General features: G+C 39.4%; 1 protein-coding gene across 2 annotated transcripts in view; it reads right to left on the bottom strand.

Annotated features, from left to right (window-relative positions):
• NEDD4 (neural precursor cell expressed, developmentally down-regulated 4, E3 ubiquitin protein ligase) overlaps positions 1-20,335 on the bottom strand; it is a 168,644-nt gene that overhangs the window by 98,117 nt on the left and 50,192 nt on the right. For both annotated transcript variants that reach the window (XM_025390430.1, XM_025390431.1), the window contains exon 5: positions 1,481-1,534. In XM_025390430.1, coding sequence (XP_025246215.1) covers positions 1,481-1,534 — 54 coding nt within the window. The remainder of the gene's footprint in view (positions 1-1,480; positions 1,535-20,335) is intronic.

The following is a 20,335-nucleotide window of genomic DNA, read 5'->3' on the forward strand; positions in this document are numbered from 1 at the left end:
AATAAATAAAGGAAAACAGATCTATAGAGACAGAGGGGAGAAAAAAGGAAAACATTTTATATTCTTTTAAAAAAAGCAAAAACACAGAAAACAAATAGCTCTGTAACTAACCATATTCGATAATCAAATCAGCAACATCTGTCACTCAGCCTTAAAAATCAGATTACCAGGCTGGGCATGGCGGCTCACGCCTGTAATCCCAGCACTTTGGGAGGCAGAGGCAGGTGGATCACGAGGTCAGGAGATCAGGACCCTCCTGGCCAACATGGTGAAACCCCATCTCTACTAAAATACAAAAAAATTAGCCAGGCGTGGTGGCATGCGCCTGTGGTCCCAGCTACTAGGGAGGCTGAGGCAGGGGAATTGCATGAACCCTGGAGGCGGAGGTTGCAGTGAGCTGAGACTGAGCCACTGTGCTCCCGCCTGGCAACAGAGCGAGACTCCAACTCAAAAAAAAAAAAAAAAAAAAAATTAGATTGCCAGCCAGTGAGAGTCTTCTTCGGCAGCAATAATGTACTTTTGCTTACTATGATGTTTACTAAAGATTTCATTGGCAAAATCTTTAGTTGCTAGTATAATTATCATTTCTTGAGGGCAAAAAACATGAATGTAGTTTAACACTAAAAACAGACTTTTTTTTTTTTAAAAAAAGCTAGTTTCTTTGTTAGCTAAAAAATGAACAAAACTGTTTAATTTTTCTGGTGCTTGTAACTGATAAGCTTCGCACACGTAACACTGTTTGTATACTTACCTGTTCAAATCTTACAGGTTTAAAATATAAATGTAAGCTGCTAAGAAGAGGGTTTGAGATTGGATCCTCAGAGACAACATTAGGAAAAGAATAGGACTTTAAGATAGTCTTTAGGAATTCAGAAATCAGAACAATCATTTTATAAAAAGAACATCATGTTTAACTTTGCTTTTTGCTTCTGTAAGAGCTGGCCATCCTTGAGAAAACTTTATTTGCTCATTCCTTATCAGTGTAAAAAGGACAGATTTCCTCTGTAGAAGAGTGGGGATGAGAGAGTGGATAGGATGTCCATTGGATACGGGTAACCCTAAGACAGACCACTGTAGTAAGGAGGCGCAACTGAAGGATACTCTGGGCGAAGATTCCCAGTGCCATCGACTCGGAACCAGGGGTCATGGACGAGTGAGAGGGAAGACAGGACAAAGAGGTTGATTTTCTGTCCTTTCCTGTCACAAGAGGTCTTCAGTAAGACCTTATAATATGTCGGCAATCAGAAGAGGTGCTTGGGAGGAGAATGGAAAGGGAGAGAGTAGCACCAGGAGGAAGAAAACAAGTTCTATCTCCCTCACCATTTTGCCCAGAGTCTCCATAACCACCCACAACCCATCTCTCAAATCCCAGATTGCCTACCCACTTCCCCTGGCTGCTGAAACGTACCCTTACTTCACGTACCCTTTCTCCTGAAACGTACCCTTACTTCATATTTCACACAAGCACAATATAACTTACCAATCGATTTTCGTCAAATACTTCAAAAAGAAGCCGGTGCTGCTGAGGATGAACCTAAGTAAGAAAAACACAATCTTTATTTAAAAACAAGTAAACATCAACCCACAGACACTGAGAAATAAATGCTTAAAGATGTTGCCATTTGATTGAGTGCAGTGGCTCATGCCTGTAATCCCAGCACTCTGGGAGGCTGAGGTGGGTGGATCACCTGAGGTCAGGAGTTCAAGACCAGCCTGGCCAACATGATGAAACCCTGTCTCTACTGAAAACACAAAAATGAGCCAGGTGTGGTGGCATGTGCCTGTAGTCCCATCTACTTGGGAGGCTGAGGCAGGAGAATCGCTTCAACCTGGGAGGTGGTGATGGCAGTGAGCCAAGATTATGCCATTGCACTCCAGCCTGGGCGACATAGAGAGACTCCATCTCCAGAAAAACAAAACAAAACAAACAAACAAAAATATGTTGCCATTTGCTAATGCCTATTATTTGGAATGTATTTTAAATTACATGAAATAAGAGCAGACTAGTCATGTGTCACTCATTTTCTAGTAGTTTCACAATAACAACAAAGTGAATTTGGTTGTTTATTTTTCAGATTTTTCTAATAGAATGAAAGGAAGTAAAAGAAAATTTCAAAAGATTACTTAAATGTTTGCAAACGCTTAAAAATACAGACTAGATTTTGACATCTTATGATCAGTTTTATTCTCTTGCTATTTATCAGTGTAGAGTGACCCAAAGTGGACATTTATTTTTCAGAAACTAGTGTTGTGAATTCTTTATTATTGACTTCATAAAATCACATGTTGCTTTTACTATATAAAGTACATAGCAGTCAAAAGTATACACTGAGTTTTCACTTAAGGTTTAAATTTTGTAGCACATGAATAAAAATTACAAGCAATATTTTATTTCTCAAAGCCAATGCTTTCGTTCTTGTAGGAATGTTTCAATATCTAAATAAAAATCTATGTGACATCAAACAGAAAGGCAATCTTTAATACTTTTTTTGTACGAGAGTTTAAAATGAAGAAAGCATATTCATATTTATGTTGATTTTCCCCTACAATACATATATTATATTGTACACTGTGATATCTTAGAACATTGGTGTACATGTCAAAAGTATTGAGAGAAAAAAGTCCTATACTTGTGACAAAGATTTCTGGATACCTAACTCAGTGTCTACTTTTCCTTCTGAGAACATAATCCTAGTTTTACCTACAGCCACATTCCCAGGCTTACCACACGGCACACCTCTTGAGGAAACCATTAATTTTTGAAAACTGAAGTACAATATATATTCAGTGAAGTATAAAGTATACTAATGTTGGGATGAGGAAGAAAAAAGTATACTAATCTTAACTATACAGCTTGATAACTTTTTACATATGTATATTGTATCATATAAAATATGCATATGTAAAAATACGTATACATAAAAATACATATACATACTATGTATATGATACATATGCATATATATTAAACCCAGATAAAGATATTGAATAATCTGTTCTATTTTATATATATTTTTTGTGAATGGTGCTCTCTGGAATTGTTTAACATGGAGACCCTGAATATGCCTATCTAGAAACTTATCCCTTGTACCTAGGGGCAACCAATGAAGCCAACCTAGTGCCAGTCACTCCTCGGGAGAGCTTTTCAGAGGTGGCTGACTCAGCTGGGAGAGATGTCCCTTTTGCCCCTTGCATTTATCTTTCCTGTCTGAAATTGTGGTTAGGATAGCTGGCATTCCTGCAGCCATATTGTGACCATGGAGTAACTGAGGATAGACATGCCAAACATAAGGCTAGACATCATGGGGATGGAAAAATAGTGTTAAGACAGCTAGATGTGCTGGTTCACACCTGTAATCCCAGCACTCCCAGGCTGAGGTGCGAGGATCACTTGAGCCCAGGAGTTGGAGACCAGCCTGGGTATCATAGGGAGACCATCTCTACAAAAATAACAAAAATTAGCTGGATGTCATGGCACGTGCCTATAGTCCCAGCTGCTCAGGAAGCTGAGGCAGGAGAATTGTTTGAACCTGGGAGGCAGAGGTTGCAGCGAGCCGAGATCGCACCACTGCACTCCAGCCTGGAAAACAGAGTGCAAACCTGTCCCTCCCCCACCACCAAAAAAAGGGTGGGCACGGTGGCTCATGCCTGTAATCCCAGCACTTAAGGAGGCCAAGGCAGGCAGATCACTTGAGTTCAGGAGTCTGTAACCAGCCTAGCCAACCGGGCGAAACGCTGTCTCTACTAAAAACACAAAAATTAGCTGGGTGTGGTGGCAGGCACCTGTAATCCCAGCTAGTTGGGAAGCTGAGGCAGGAGAATCACTTGAACCTGGGGCACAGAGGTTGCAGTGAGCCAAGATCGCGCCACTGCACTGTCCAGCCTGGGCATCAGAGTGAGACCACGTCTCAAAAAATGAAAAGAAAAGAAAAAATAGTGTAAGACAATTTTTTTCAAAGAAGATGTAGAAGAACTTTTGAGGAGATGTAACTGAGCTGAGACTTGAAAGATGGGAAGAATTTAAATGAGAAGGTATAGAGAACATGCACGGCAAAGTCACATGAGGAAAGAAGACATGGGGGCAGAATGAGCATGCTCTAAGGAAATGAGACTGACCTTTTTTTTTTTTTTTTTTTTTTTTTGAGATAGAGTCTCACTCTGTCACCCAGGCTGGAGTGCAGTGGCGCGATCACAGCTCAGTGCAACCACACTCAAGCAATCCTCCCACCTCAGCCTCCTGAGGGTCTACAGGCATGCACTACCACGCTCGGCTAATTTTTTAATATTTTTTGTAGAGGCAAGGTCTCACTGTGTTGCCTAGACTGATCCTGAACTCCTGGCCTCAAGTGATCCTCCCGTCATGGCCTCACAAGAATATTTCTGTATTAGAGACTGGCAAGAAAAGTTTGGTTAGTTAGGGTAAAGCCAGGGTGGGACACTGACATCCAGAAGAAGAGTTAAGACTTGATTGGTAGGGGGACCAAAGCAGTTTTAAAAGGAGACATGACATAATTTAGGTCACATCTGAAGATTATTTTGTCAGTGATGCACAAAATGAATTGGGCTGGAGAGAGACCCTGGTGTCTACAGGAGCTGGAGCCCTAGTAACTCAGGCATGGAGTCAGTAGAGCTTTGCTCAGGATGGCCCCAGTGGGAATAGGGAGGGAGACAGGGCTATAGAAACCATTTTGAGGAAGAACCTCCAAAGCATCAATGTCTATCAAAATACCTAGCAGACACTGCCGATGTTTAATGAATATTGCTAAGAAACTAACCTGCTGTCCTGGTTCAGACTGTAATTAACAGCTCGTAAAAGGATTCACTACCTCAACTATCTTTTTTTTTCCCCCCTCACTCTGTTGCCCTGGCTGGAATACAACAGTGCAATCTCAACTCACTGCAACCTCCGTCTCCTGCGTTCAAGCGATTCTCCTGCCTCGACCTTCCAAGTAGCTGGGAATACAGGGGCGTGCCACCAGGCCTGCCTAATTTTTTGTAATTTTTTTTTTAGTAGAGACAGGGTTTCACCATGTTGGCCAGGCTGGTCTCGAACCCCTGACCTCAGGTGATCCACCCACCTCGGCCTCCCAAAGTGCTGGGATTACAAGCATGAGCCATCAGGCCTGGCCTATCTTATCTTTTTAATCTATCTTTCTTACTGTAATTGGAATGACTTACCTAGAAGACATTTAGGCCATCTTTACACCCTACTTCAAAGTTGTCCCCAGTGGTCTAAATAACAAAATCCAAACACCTGAGTATGGAATGATCCTTCATGATCTGAGTCCGATTTGCCTTTCTGGCCTTGTGTCCTATAAATGTCCCCTTGCCCAACCAAATATGTATCTACCCTATACTGTAATCGCACTGGAAACTCACTACTAACTGCTTCTTGCATTTTCTGATTGGTACTTCTGTGCACGTTAAGGTCTATCCACTTGCAACACCTTCTCCACTCTACACGTCTACACTGTGCTCATCATTCAAGCCCAGCTCAAATGCCAACCTCTCCCTAGAGCCTGACCTCCCCATTCACTACTACTCCTGTTTTCAAAGTAGGTGATCAGACTTACCGCATTTTTTTCTTTTTATTAAAGTTAATTGGGTATATGTGTGATATCTCCCTACCGAATTATAAACACCACAAATGACTTATTCATGTTGCTTTTTGTATTTCAGAAGCACATAATAAATGTAAAAATACAGTTTAAAATGTGTAGTGAGAATACTAAGTAAAAATTAGCAATCTGAACATAAACACTTATCTTCTTTCTTGGGAGATTCTATTTAAATCGTAGGCAATAGTTTGTAAAAGACATAAAACCATTACAGCAAAGAAGATGAGAGGGCCATCAGCAGCCGAGCAATTTCAACAGTCACCTAGCAGACGGATGAAGTGGGGATGGAAGTGATGATGGATGGCAGAGGAAGCTGAAAACCACCAAAAGAACAGAGTGTCAAAGCAAAAGGGGCAACTACCCTAATGACAGAATGTCTCAAATACCACCTTTGCCTCTGGATGGTACATGTACACACACGCATGAGCACGCGTGCACACATACCCTCTTATTAGAGATCTTCTCTTTATGTCTATTTTCAGGAGGAGATTTAATGAAAATATAAGCATCAGATTTTTTTCCTTTTTTAAAAAAATTTATTTTAGTTTTGGGAGTACATGTACAAGCTGGTTCTATAGATAACCTGTGTGTCGTGGGGGTTTGTTGTACATATTATTTCATCACCCAGGTAATAAGCATAGTGCCCAACAGGTAGCTTTTCTATCCTCACCCTCCTCCTGTCCTCTACCCTCAAGCAGGCCCCGGTGTCTATTGTTCCCTTCTTTGTATCCATGCATACTCATGTTTAACTTCCATTTATAAGTGAGAACATGTAGTGGTTGGTTTTCTGTTCCTGTAAGCATCAGTTTCAATATATAAAATATAAATGGTAACTAAAAATGTAACATGTAATAGTTAAATGTTTATGCATTTTACCTAGAGAAACAACAGATGATTTTTCTATTTTATTACTGTTAAGTATGACTAGATTACCAGAGATCAAGAACGTACAAATTAGAAAAACTGTCCTCAAAGGAAAAAGAGATAATTTAGGAAACAAAAGAAAAGGGTTTTAAAAACTATTAAGGAGTATCCTTAGAAACATTTAGGAATGTCTTGCATCCATAAAACAAAAACAAGATACTAAAAAAGGGAACTGGAAAACAAAAAAGGTGCTGGAATGAAAAATGACTGTTGAATTAAAATAGAAGTGCTTTAAGAAAAATTTGTGGAAATCTCCCCAAAGGTAAAATAAAAAGCTAGGTTGAAGGGAAATGAGTGAAAATAAAAAAGAGGATTTTTTGAACAGATTCAGGGAAAGAATTAACCCCTAACGCCCTAAAAAAGAGGTTGGGCAAATTATGGCTTGTGTGCTAAATCCAGCCAGCAATCTACTTTTTAATTTAATGGCTCACAAGATAAGAACATTTTTTATATTTTTAAATGGTTACATTTCAGATAGATATATAAATACCTATACCATAACCTTGATTTTGCCTCCCAACCTACAACACCCAAAATATTTTACTATCTGGCCCTTTAAGAAAAAGTTCACTGACCCTTGTTCTAGACAATCACTGTATGTTATCTATTAACTTCTCTCATGTATCTAGAATAGTACTTGTTAAGATGAGCCTTGGAAGATGTGAGAAAGTAGTTACTCAAACCATTTTCTGATTCTGTGGTTCACATGAGGAATTCTGATTGAGAAGAACAGAAAATCACTCTAGGTGACCTTCCACTCAACTAGCTGGAATCCCCAAATGATCATACAAACAGAGGGAAGAAAATCATTAAAGAAATTATTCACACAGTTTCCAGAGTTGAAGAGAAACAGTATTCATTAGACTGAAATGCTTACTGATATGGTTTGGCTGTGTCCCCACCCAAATCTCACAGGAATTGTAATAATCCGCATGTGTCAAGGGCAGGGCCAGGTGGAGATAACTGAATCATTGGGGTGGTTTCCCCCATACTGCTCTCCTGGTAATGAATAAGTCTCACGAGATCTGATGGTTTTAAAAATGGGAGTTCCCCTGCACACACTCTCTTGCCTGCTACCATGTATGATATGCCTTTGCTTCTCCTTTGCCTTCTGCCATGATTGTGAGGCCTCCCCAGCCATGTGGAACTGTGAGTCCATTAAACTTCTTTCCTTTATAAATTATCCAGTCTTGGGTATGTCTTTACTAGCAGCATCAGAATGGACTAATCCACTTACCAAAGGCCTAACACAATGGATTTAAAAAACTGTACATACAAGGCACATCACTGTGAAATTTTAAAACACTGCCATAAAAATAATTATTAAAATTTTTCAGAGAAAGAGAAGGAAAGAGGGAGAAAAAAGGAACAAGTATCATATCTTTCAACAGAAATATAAAATACAACTGTAAAAGATGATAAAGCAATGTCTTCAAATTTCTGAGGAAAAATTATGTTTACACAAGAATCCTATGAATGGCCAAACGTAAGTTGGCTATTTATTCATCTATCATAGTCGGAAATCGACTTGGAACATGCATGCATGAGCTTTTTAATAATATGGGAAATATGATCAGAGTAACAAACAGAAAGAGTTAAAAAGTGGGTAGCAGGAACAGGAGGGAAGACAGAGCACCAGAATTTGTTGTTTTTCATTATAAGCCCTTTTATACTATCTCATTTTAAAACTGTGCAAATTCTTTCAAAAGATTTTTTAAATTTATTAAAGATAGAAGTACAACTATAATCACAAAAAACAGAGTTTACAAGATGATATTTTAAGAAAAGGTAAAAGCAGAAAAAAAATTAAAAATATCAGCGATAGACTTACTGAAAAAAAGGATAACTATATTAGTCTATAAATGCATAAAACAACAGAGGAAAAAAGTTGCCAAAAGAGGATCCAATTTTCCAAAAAGGAAAAAGGTGTTGATAAGTATATGATTCTATTGTGTTCATAAAGAACCTGAAGCAATATTCCTGAAAATTCTGCCAGTGGTTGTGGGAACAAACAATACAGGTACATCTTTAAAATAGCTTTACCAGCTATAATGCACATAGCATACACTCATCCCTTTGAAGTATACAATTCAATAGTTTTCAATATATTCAGAGAATGTGCAACCATCATCACAATTTTAGCACATTTTTACAATTACAAAATGAAACCTTGGGTCTTTTAACAGATACTCTTCATTTTCCCTCAACCTTCCCAGGAAACCACTAATCTACTTTCTGTCTCCATAGATTTGCCTATTTTGGACATTTAATGTAAGCTGAATCATATAATATATGGTCTTTTGTAATTGGCTTCTGATATGGTTTGACTGTGTCCCCACCCAAATCTCATCTTGAATTGTAGTTCCCATAATCCCTATGTGTAGTGGGAGGGACCTGGTGGGAGGTAATTGAATCCTGGGGGTGGTTACCTTCATGCTGTTCTCGTGATAGTGAGTGAGTTCTCATAAGATCTGATGGCTTTACCCGCATTGGCAAGACAATCCTAAGCAAAAAGAACAAAGCTGGAGGCATCACACTACCTGACTTCAAACTATACTACAAGGCTACAGTAATCAAAACAGCATGGTACTGGTAGCAAAACAGAGATATAGACCAACAGAACAGAATAGAGCCCTCGGAAATAATACCACACATCTACAACCATCTGATCTTTGACAAACCTGACAAAAACAAGAAATGGGGAAAGGATTCCCTATTTAATAAATGGTGCTGGGAAAACTGGCTAGCCATATGTAGAAAACTGAAACTGGACCTCTTCCTTGCACCTCATACAAAAGTTAACTCAAGATGGATTAAAGACTTAAATATTAGACCTAAAACCATAAAAACCCTAGAAGAAAACCTAGGCAATACCACTGAGGCCATAGGCATGGGCAAGGACTTCATGACTAAAACACCAAAAGCAATGGCAACAAAAGCGAAAATTGACAAATAGGATCTAATTAAACTAAAGAGCTTCTGCACAGCAAAAGAAACTACCATCAGACTGAACAGGCAACCTATAGAATGGGAGAAAATTTTTACAATCTACCCATCTGACAAAGGGCTAATATCCAGAATCTACAAAGAACTTAAACAAATGTACAAGAAAAAAAAAACAAAAACCCCATCAAAAAGTGGGCAAAGGATATGAACAGACACTTCTCAAAAGAAGACATTTCTGCAGCCAACAGACACATGAAAAAATGCTCATCATCACTGGCCATCAGAGAAATACAAATCAAAACCTCAATGAGATACCATCTCACACCAGTCAGAATGGCAATCATTGAAAATTCAGGAAACAACAGGTGCTGGAGAGGATGTGGAGAAATAGGAATGCTTTTACACTATTGGTGGGACCGTAAACTAGTTCAACCATTGTGGAAGACAGTGTGGCGATTCCTCAAGGATCTAGAACTAGAAATACCATCTGACCCAGCCATCCCATGATGGGCATATACCCAAAGGATTATAAATCATGCTGCTATAAAGACATATGCACACGTATGTTTATTGTGGCACTATTTACAATAGCAAAGACTTGGAACCAACCCAAATGTCCATCAATGATAGACTGGATTAAGAAAATGTGACACATATACATCATGGAATACTATGCAGCCATAAAAAAGGAGGAGTTCATGTCCTTTGTAGAGACATGGATGAAGCTGGAAACCATCATTCTGAGAAAACTGTCTCAAGCACAGAAAACCAAACACCGCGTGTTCTCACTTATAGGTGGGAATTGAACAATGAGAACACTTGGACACAGGGTGCAGAACATCACACACTGGGGCCTGTCGTGGGGTGGGGGGAGGGGGGAAGGATAGCACTAGGAGATATACCTAGAGTAAATGATGAGTTAATGGGTGCAGCACACCAACATGGCACATGTATACATATGTAACAAACCTGCACGTTGTGCACATGTACCCTAGAACTTAAAGTATATAAAAAAAAAATCTAATGGCTTTATAAGGGGGTTTTCACCTTTTTCTTGACACTTCTACTTGCTGCTGCCATGTGAAGAGGGATGTGTTTGCTTCCCCTTCTACCATGATTGTAAGTTGTTTTATTGTTTGTTTGTTTTGTTTTGTTTTTGTTTTTGAGACGGAGTCCCACTCTGTCTCCCAGGCTGGAGTGCAGTAGCGCCATCTCGGCTCACTGCAAGCTCTGCCTCCCGGGTTCACGCCATTCTCCTGCCTCAGCCTCCCGAGTAGCTGGGATTATAGGCGCCCGCCACTACGCTCGGCTAATTTTTTGTATTTTCAGTAGAGACGGGTTTTCACCGTATTAGCCAGGATGGTCTCCATCTCCTGACCTCGTGATCCGCCCCACTCGGCCTCCCAAACTGCTGAAATTACAGGTGTGAGCCATCGGGCCCGGCCCCATGACTGTAAGTTTTTTGAGGCCTTCCCAGCCATGCTGAACTGTGAGTCAATTAAAACTTTTTCCTTTATAAATCACCCAGTCTTGGCTGGAGGCAGTGGCTCATGCCTGTAATCCCAGCACTTTGGGAGGCTGAGGCAGGCAGATCACCTGAGGTCAGGAGTTCGAGACCATTCTGGCCAACATGGTGAAACCCTGTCTCTACTAAAAATACAAAATTAGTTGGATGTGGTGGCACGCACCTATAATCCCAGCTACTTGGGAGGCTGAGACAAGAGAATTGCTTGAACCCAGGAGGCAGAGGTTGCAGTGAGCCAAAATTGCGCCACTACACTCCAGTCTGGGCAACAAGAGCGAAACTCCGCTTCAAAATAATGATAATAATGATAATTAAAAATAAATAAATTACCCAGTCTCAGGCATATCTTATGAGCAGTGTGAGAATGGGCTAATACAGCTTCTTTCACTTATAATGTTTTCAAGGTTCATCCACGCTGTAACTTGTATCAGTACTTCATCCCTTTTTATGGATGAATAATATTTCATTATATGTGTATATCTCATTTCGTTATCAGTTGATGGACACTGCTGTTTCCAATTTTTGACTATTATGAATAATGCTGCTATGAACATTGGTGCACAAGTTTTCTGTGCATATGTTTTAAGAACACTGTAAAATAAAAAGTATAAAAAATTAAATGAATTAGACAAGTATTTTCATAAGCATAAAACAATATATGAATAGAAAGTATTCCAGCATTTTAATTTATATGTTTTATGTCTTTCCACTTTATTTCTTTATGCAAATAATTATCTCTAATCAACAAATATAAAAATAAATTGTAAATATATGGCCACAGACAAAAAACCAAAACAGTAAAAAAGGATATGTAGTGAATTATACATCTCTGTGTTACCTTTGTCCCACCCCCAGAGCAAATACTATAAACAGTTTCTTAGGTCCTTCCAGAATTATTTTCTAAAAATACTAGCATATAAGAAAGTATTTAAAAATTTTTCTGGTTTTACACAAATAGTATAATTCCTATATACAATTTTCTGCATTTTTCTTTTTCTTTTTTTTTTTTGAGATGGAATTTCACTCTATTGCCCAGGCTGGAATGCAGTGGCACAATATCGGCTCACTGCAACCTCTGCCACCCAGGTTTAACCGATTCTCCTGCCTCAGCCTCCCAAGTAGCTGTGATTATAGGCGCCCACCACCACGCCTGGCTAATTTTGTATTTTTAGTAGAGACGGGGTTTCACCATGTTGGCCAGACTGGTCTTGAACTCCTGGCCTCAGGTGATCCACTCGCCTCGGCCTCCCAAAGTGGTGGGATTACGGGCATGAGCCACCGTGCCTGGCCTTGTTCTGCATTTTTCTTCCTTCCTTTAATATAATCTGAAATGAATTATCTATAAAAACATATAAACCTGCCTCTTTTTAAACAGCAGATTAGGATTTCATTGTATGAATGTATCATAATGTACTTACTACTCCACTTGATGGGACCTTCTGCCTTCTTCCTAGCTAAAAGAATTATGATTTTATTCAAATATTGGGTGACTATGTATGTCAGGGATAGACAGCAACTCCTCTCTCCCAGGGGCTGGATTTTGATTCCTCTAAGCCTTAGCGTCACACCATTTTCCTCACCACCAATGGGGTAGGAAATACGCACATTACACAACTCTGGCCCAAGGGGAAAAGATCCAGTCTTCTGGAGGGTCTTCTGGAAAAAGGTTCTTCACTTTTTTAAAGAGATTCTCAGCAAAGGCCGGCGGCCGCGGTGGCTCACGCCTGTAATCCCAGCACTTCGGGAGGCCGAGGCGGGCAGATCATGAGGTCAGGAGATCAAGACCATCCTAGCTAACATGGTGAAACCCCGTCTCTACTAAAACTACAAAAAGTTAGCCGGGCGTGGTGGCGGGCTCCTGTAGTCCCAGCTACTTGGGAGGCTGAGGCAAGAGAATCGTTTGAATCCGGGAGGCGGAGGTTGCAGTGAGTCGAGATCGCGCCACTACACTCCAGCCTGGGTGACAGAGTGAGACTCTGTATAAAAGAAAAAAAAAAAAAGAGAGCGAGAGAGAGGTACTCAGCAAAAAGCTCTGCCTTTTCAGCCTCTGGACATCATCGTGTCTTTGGAACTGCTATAAGTATCTGTGACCACAGAGAGCAAGCAAGCCAAGAGAATCCCACAGAAGCTGGGTCAAGCATGACTTCTTTTACCTGCTGCAATGACCAACCTTCTTCTATGCTTCTTATGATTACAGCTAACCAGTATGCTTATTGTGTAAGGCAGTTTTCGTTGTTACTTCGACTCTGTAACTTGAAGCTGAAAGCATCCTAAACGATACACTTTGTCAGAGAGGTCCCTCCTAAACCTCCTAGACTAAGTGATCCCCCATCCCTGCATTTACTCTCTGGTACCATTGTTTTCCCTTCCATAACGCTCAGCACACTGATAATAATTTTGAGTTACCTGTTCACACTGGTCCATACTAGACAGTAAATTTCATTGAGGGTAGGGACTGTGGCTATCTCATTAACAAGCATAGCAAAATCCCTGAGAAATAGGTTAGAAAAATATCACACCAAATTTGTGCGCATATGTAGGTAAGTTTTTTTTTTTCCCCTATCCATAAAAATACAAAAGAAAAAAAAAAAAACCACATAGGAAATCCCAGAAGAGCATACTATCAGTGGTGGTTTTATAGAGATGAAATCATGGCTGATTTTCATTTCTCTTTATTAAAAAAAAAATCTATCTTGTATAAGTTACATTACTTCTATAACATAATATAAACATACACTTACACATATACATTATATACATCTAATATATCGAGTATGAATGCTTAAAATATACACAGAGCACCTGCAGAATATAGGAAATGGGGTGAGGCTTTTTCAGATGCCCGTGCACAATTCTTATGCATAGAGCAAATAACATGTGCAGTGCACCTAATGTGTTGTACATTTTTCCCTCTGAGCATATGAAGTGTAGATTTTAATTATAATTTGCTATTTTTTTCTTTTTTTTTGAGACAGAATTTCACTCTTGTCACCCAGGCTGCAGCGCAATGGGGTAATCTCCGCTCACTGCAACCTCTGCCTCCCAAGTGATTCTCCTGCCTCAGCCTCTTGAGTAGTTGGGATTACAGGCATGCGCCATGATGTCCAGCTAATTTTTGCATTTTTAGCAGAGATGAAGTTTCACCATATTGGCCAGGCTGGTCTTCAACTCCTGACCTCAGGCAATCCACCCTCCTCGGCCTCCCAAAGCACTGGGAATACAGGCATAAGTCACCACTCCTGGCCATAATTTGCTATTGAGCACTAACTTCAACTTGGAGTTTCCCATTTGTGTTACCTTGTCAATAACAGTTTTTCACAAAAACTTTTTTTGAACTTCATGTTTTCTCAAAGACATAAAAGCTGCCTTCAACTTCTGACCACAATTTCCATTTGGCCGAATGCCCAAGAACCATGCTTTGCTGTAATATATTTATCTCAACAGACATTTTTATGGTGAATACATTCAGTTGAAAACATTCTGGGCTATATACAAATGATATAAATGACAAAGAGGAAAACAGAGGATCACACATAATAATGTCCTTTGTAGAGAAGATATTTCACCATATGTTTTCAGCTTTTTTCTAGGCATAATGAATTAGCATTGATCCACACAAATTTATCTAGTTATCCTTATAATAAATTAGCAAAATATCTAATTGAAACAAACGTGCCGCCTATGATCCCAAAAATGAAGTAAATATTTGGTAAATGTTACTAGCTAAAACATTTGGTAGTAATGAAGTTATGGAAAATAAAATACAAAATAAGGAAATGGCAGTAGAGTCCTAATCCTGATTTGTCAATTAAAATAGCCTTCTTTCAAGACAAAAATAAATGGAAACATATCCCGTGTTCATGGATTGGAAGAACTTAATATTGTTAAAATGTCCATACTATCCAAAGTAATCTAGAAATTCAATGCTACACCCATCAAAATCCCAATGGTATCTTTTATAGAAATAGAACAAATAATCCTAAAATTCATACAGAACTACAAAAGACCCTGCATCTTGAGAAAGAAGAACAAAGCTAGAGGCATAATAGCTCCTGATTTCCAAATACATCACAAAGCTACAGTAATTAAAACAGTCTGATACAGGAATTAAGACAGACAGAGATCAATGAAATAGATAGATCAAAAACAAACCCAAGAAATACAGTTCAATGATCTTCGACTCAGGTGCCAAGCATACACAAAGGGGAAAGGACAGTCTCTTCAACAAATGGTGGCCAGGCACAGTGGCTCACACCTGTAATCCTAGCACTTTGGGAGGCTGAGGTGGGAGGATCATGAAGTCAAGAGATCAAGACCATCCTGGCCAACGTGGTGAAACCCTGTCTCTACTAAAAATACAAAAATTAGCTGGGCGTGGTGGCGCATGCCTGCAGTCCCAGCTATTCAGAAGGCTGAGGCAGGAGAATCATTTGAACCTGGGAGGTGGTGGTTGCAGTGAGCCAAGATGGTGCCACTGCATTCCAGCAAGACTCTGTCTCAAAACAAAACAAAACAAAAATCAAAACAAAAAAAAACAAATGGCTTGGGAAAACTGGATATCCACATGCAAAAGAAAGAAATTGGACCCTTATCTTAAAACAAACACAAAAATCAGCTCAAAATGAATTAAAGACACAAACAAGACCTGAAACTGTAAAATCCCTAGAAGAAAACAGAGGAGAAGCTTCTTGACTTTGGTCTTGACAATGCCAATGATTTTTTGGGTGACACCAAAAACACAGGCAATGAAAGCAAAAACTGCCAAGTTGGCTACATTTAACTAAAAAGCTATATGACAAAGGAAACAACAAAGTGAAAAGGCACCCTACAAAATGGGAAAACTATTTGCAGACCATATATAAGATAAAAAGTTGATCTCCAAACTTCAAAATTACATACAAAAGGAACTAATATAACCCAATAGCAAAAACAAACAAACAACAACAACAACAAATAAAATAAACTCCCAGGCACAGTGGCTCATGCCTATGATCTCAGCAGTTTGGAGGGTAAGGAAGGAGGATCACTTGAATCCAGGAGTCTGAGACCAGCCTGGATAAAACAGTGAGGCACTACAAAAAAAAAAAAAAATTAAAAATGGCTGGGCGTGGTGGTTTGCACCTGTGTTTGCAGTTACTAGGGAGGCTGAGGTGGGGGGTCACTTCAGCCTAGAAGGCTGAGGCTGCAATGAGCCATGATTGTGCCACTGCACTCCAACCAGGTAACAGAGTGAGACCCTGTCTCAAAAAACAAAACAAAACAAAACAAAACAAAAATGGGGGAAGTTTCCCCCATGCTGTTCTCATGACAGTGAGTGAGTTCTCCAGAGATCTGACAGTTTTACAAAGGGTTCTGCCCCCTTCACTTTCTCTTCTCTCTCCTACCACCTTGTGGAGAAGATGCCTGCTTCCCGTTCATCTTCTGCCATGACTGTAAGTTTCCTGAGGCCTCCCCAGCCATGTGGAACTGTGAGTCAATTAAACCTCCTTTGTTTATAAATCACCCAGTCTCAGGTAGTATCTTTATCATAGTGTGAAAACGGACTAATACAAACAAAGAACCCAATTTAAAAAATGAACTAAAGACTTGAATAGACATTTCTCCAAAGACAAATAGCCTACCCTTTATGTAAAAAGGTGCTCACAAATCACTAATCATCAGACAGATGTAAATCAAAACCACACCTGTTAGGATGACTATTACAAAAATTTTTAGATCTTTTTAGGTAACAAGTTTTGGTGAAGATGTGGAGAAATTGGAATCCCCGCACACTATTGGTAGCAATGTAAAATGGTCCAGCCTCTATAGAAAACAGTATAAAGGTTCCCCATAAAATTAAAAAATAGAACTACCGGTCATCTAGCAATCCCACTTCTAGGTATGTAGCCAGAGGTAATAAAATCACTGCAATTAAAGTTATCTGCCCTCCCACATTCATTACAGCATTATTTACAGTAGCCAAGATATGGAAATAACCTAAATACCCACTGAAGGATACATTAAGGAAATGTAGCCTATACATACAATAGAATATTATTCAGCCTTCAAAAAGGAAGCCCTGCCATTTGCAACAAAATGGATGAACCTTGAGGACATTACCCTAGATGAAATAAGCTAGTCCCAGAAGAACAAATACTGATCTTACTCACAAAAAGTATCTAAAATAGTCAAATTCATAGAAGCAGAGAGTAAAATGGTGGTTTAATACTACATTGTACACCAAAACCTTTGTGAAGAGGGTAGATATCAAGATACCACAAAAAAGGGGGTGACAGGAGGAAACTTTTGGAGGTGATGGATATGTTTATGACTTTTATTGTGGTGATGGTTTTACAGCTGTATGCATATGTTTAAACCTATCAAACCTTATATATTAAATATGTGCAGGCTTTTTCTATATGAACTATACCCCCAATAAATCAGTTAAAATTTTGTTTAAATGACTTTCTTATTTTTCTCATTAATATCTTTAATTCCAAAGTAGTCCTTCCTCCCTCCCTCCCTCTTTCCCTCCTCCCCCTTCCCTCCCTCCCTCCCTCTCTCTCTGTCTCTGTCTCTGTCTATCTCTGTCTCTTTCTTTTGGGACTAGGTTTCACTATGCTGCCCAGGGTATCCTCAAATTCCTTGGCTCAAAGTATTCTCTCCCATGTCAGCCTCCCAAATAGCTGGGACTATAGGTGTGTGCCACATGCCTTGTGAAGAGGGTCGTTTTTTTGGTAGAAATGGGATCTCACTATGTTGCTCAGGATGATCTTAAACTTTTGGGGGGCCCACCCTGGCCTCTCAAAGTGCTGGTATTACGGGCATGAGCCACCATGCCAGGTCAAATATTCTTTCTAATAGGAGAATACGATCATCAAAAATAATGGTAAGATTTTAAAATTATAGACACCTTAATTTAAAAAAAACCAATTATAACATTAATTCCTCTAACAGATATCCATATTTTCTATTACTGCTTATATTGATTTTAGTATATTTTGGCTTATAAGAATTTATCTATTTAAACTAAGTTGTTAAAATTACCGGCATAAAATTAGTTACAGTATTACCTTTTAAAAAGTATCTGTAAGTTCCCTCCTCTGATTCCTAATATTAGTCATCTGAGTACTCTCTCTTTCTCTCTCATATAAGGTCAGTTGTCGTCTATCAATTTCATTAAGTTTTTTGAAGATCCATCTTTGGTTTTATTTATTTTCTCTACTTTGTGTCCATTTTCTTGTCCATTGATTTCTATTCTTATTTCTTTCCTTCTTTTTCTTTAAAGAACTTAAGGTGGAAGCTTAGATCAATGATTTTGAGTATTTCTTCATTTATATATAAGTATTTAAAGGTATAAATTAATCTCTAAGCACTGAATTAGCTTCAGCCCATATTTTGGTATGTTACGCTTTAACAATCAATCAGTTAAAATGCTTTTTAATTTCCCTTATATTTTCTTTTTTGATCCATGGTTTATTCAAAAGAAACTTGTTTAATTTCTAAACATTTGTGATACATATATATGTGTGTTACTGAATTCTAACTTAAATCTGTTGTGATCAGGGAACCTATCCTGTTAAATCTTTTTTTTTTTTTTTTAATTGAGACAGAGGTTCACTCCGTCACCCAGGCTGGAGTCCAGCGGCACGATTTCAGCTCACTGCAACCTCTGCCTCCCAGGTTCAAGTGAGTCTCGTGACCAGTCTTCCAAGTAGCTGGTATTACAGGTGCACGCCACCACACCTAGCTAATTTTTGTATATATTTTTTCTTTAGTAGAGGCGGGGTTTCATCACGTTGGCCAGGCTTGTCTCAAACTCCTGACCTCAAGTGATTCGCCTGCATCAGCTTCCCAAAGTGCGAGGATTATAGGCGTAAGCCATCACGCTCAACCAATCCTGTTGAATTTCAATCCTTTTAAGTGTATTGAAACTTGTTTTATGGCGTAATATGTGGTCTATCTCAGTAAATGTTCCACGGGCATATAAAAAGAATATACACTTGGGTATTAGCTGTAGTGTTCTATACATGTCAAATAGGTTAACTCGATTGCTAGTGTTGTTCAAATCATCTATGAATTTACTAAATTTTTTGTCTAGTTGTTATATCAGTTACTAAGAGAAAAGTCACAAAATCAACTATTGTGGATTTGTTTATTTATTTAGTTCTGTCAATTTTTACTTCATAATTTTAAAGATTTATTACTAGGTCCATACACATTTCAGATTGTATGTCTTCTTGTTGAATTCACCCTTCTGGCAAGACTGTCCTGAAGTCTAATTTGGGTGATGTTAACACAACCGTTAGCATATTTTTTCTGGTGTTTGTATGGCATCTGATATGGTTTGGAATTATGTCTCTGCCCAAATCTCATGTCAAATTGTAATCCCTAATGTTGGAGGAGGGGCCAGGTGGGAGGTGACTGGATCATGGAGGCAGACTTCCCCCTTGCTGCTCTGGTGACAGTGAGTGACTTCTTATGAGATTTGGTTGCTTAAAAGTGTGTAGTACTTCCCGCTTCATTCTCCTCCTCCTTCTCTGGCCATGTAAGATGAGCCTGCTTCCCCTTCACGTTCTGTCATAATTGTTAAGTTCCCTGAGGCCTCCCCAGCCACGCTTCCTGTACAGCCTGTGGAACTGTGAGTCAATTAAACCCGTTTTCTTTATAAATTACTCAGTCTCAGGTAGTTCTTTATAGCAATGCAAGAACAAACTAATACAGAAAATTGGTGTTGGGAAGTGGGGCATTGCTATATAGATACCTGAAAATGTGGAAGCAAGTTTGGAAGTGGGTAATGGGCAGAGAATGAAACAGCTTGGACAGATCAGAAGAAGAAAGGAGGATGGGGGAAAGGTAGAACTTACTTCCTAGAGACTTGTTGAATGGTTGTGACCAAAATGCTTATAGTGATATGGACAGGAAAGTCCAGGCTGAGAAGGTCTCGAAGATGAGGAATCTTTTGGGAACTGAAATAAAGGTCCCTCTTGCTATGCTTCTGCAAAGAAACTGGCAGCATTGTGCCCCTGCTCTAGAAATCTGTGGAACTTTGAACTTGAAAGAGATGATTTAGGGTATCTGGTAGAAGAAATTTCTGGCCGGGCGCGGTGGCTCAAGCCTGTAATCCCAGCACTTTGGGAGGCCGAGACGGGCGGATCACGAGGTCAGGAGATCGAGACCATCCTGGCTAACACGGTGAAACCGCATCTCTACTAAAAATTACAAAAAACTAGCTGGGCGAGGTGGCGGGTGCCTGTAGTCCCAGCTACTCGGGAGGCTGAGGCAGGAGAATGGCATGAACCCGGGAGGCGGAGCTTGCAGTGAGCCGAGATCCGGCCACTGC

The sequence above is a fragment of the Theropithecus gelada genome, chromosome 7a (genome assembly GCF_003255815.1).
Source record: "Theropithecus gelada isolate Dixy chromosome 7a, Tgel_1.0, whole genome shotgun sequence".
Taxonomy (NCBI): Eukaryota; Metazoa; Chordata; class Mammalia; order Primates; family Cercopithecidae; genus Theropithecus; species Theropithecus gelada.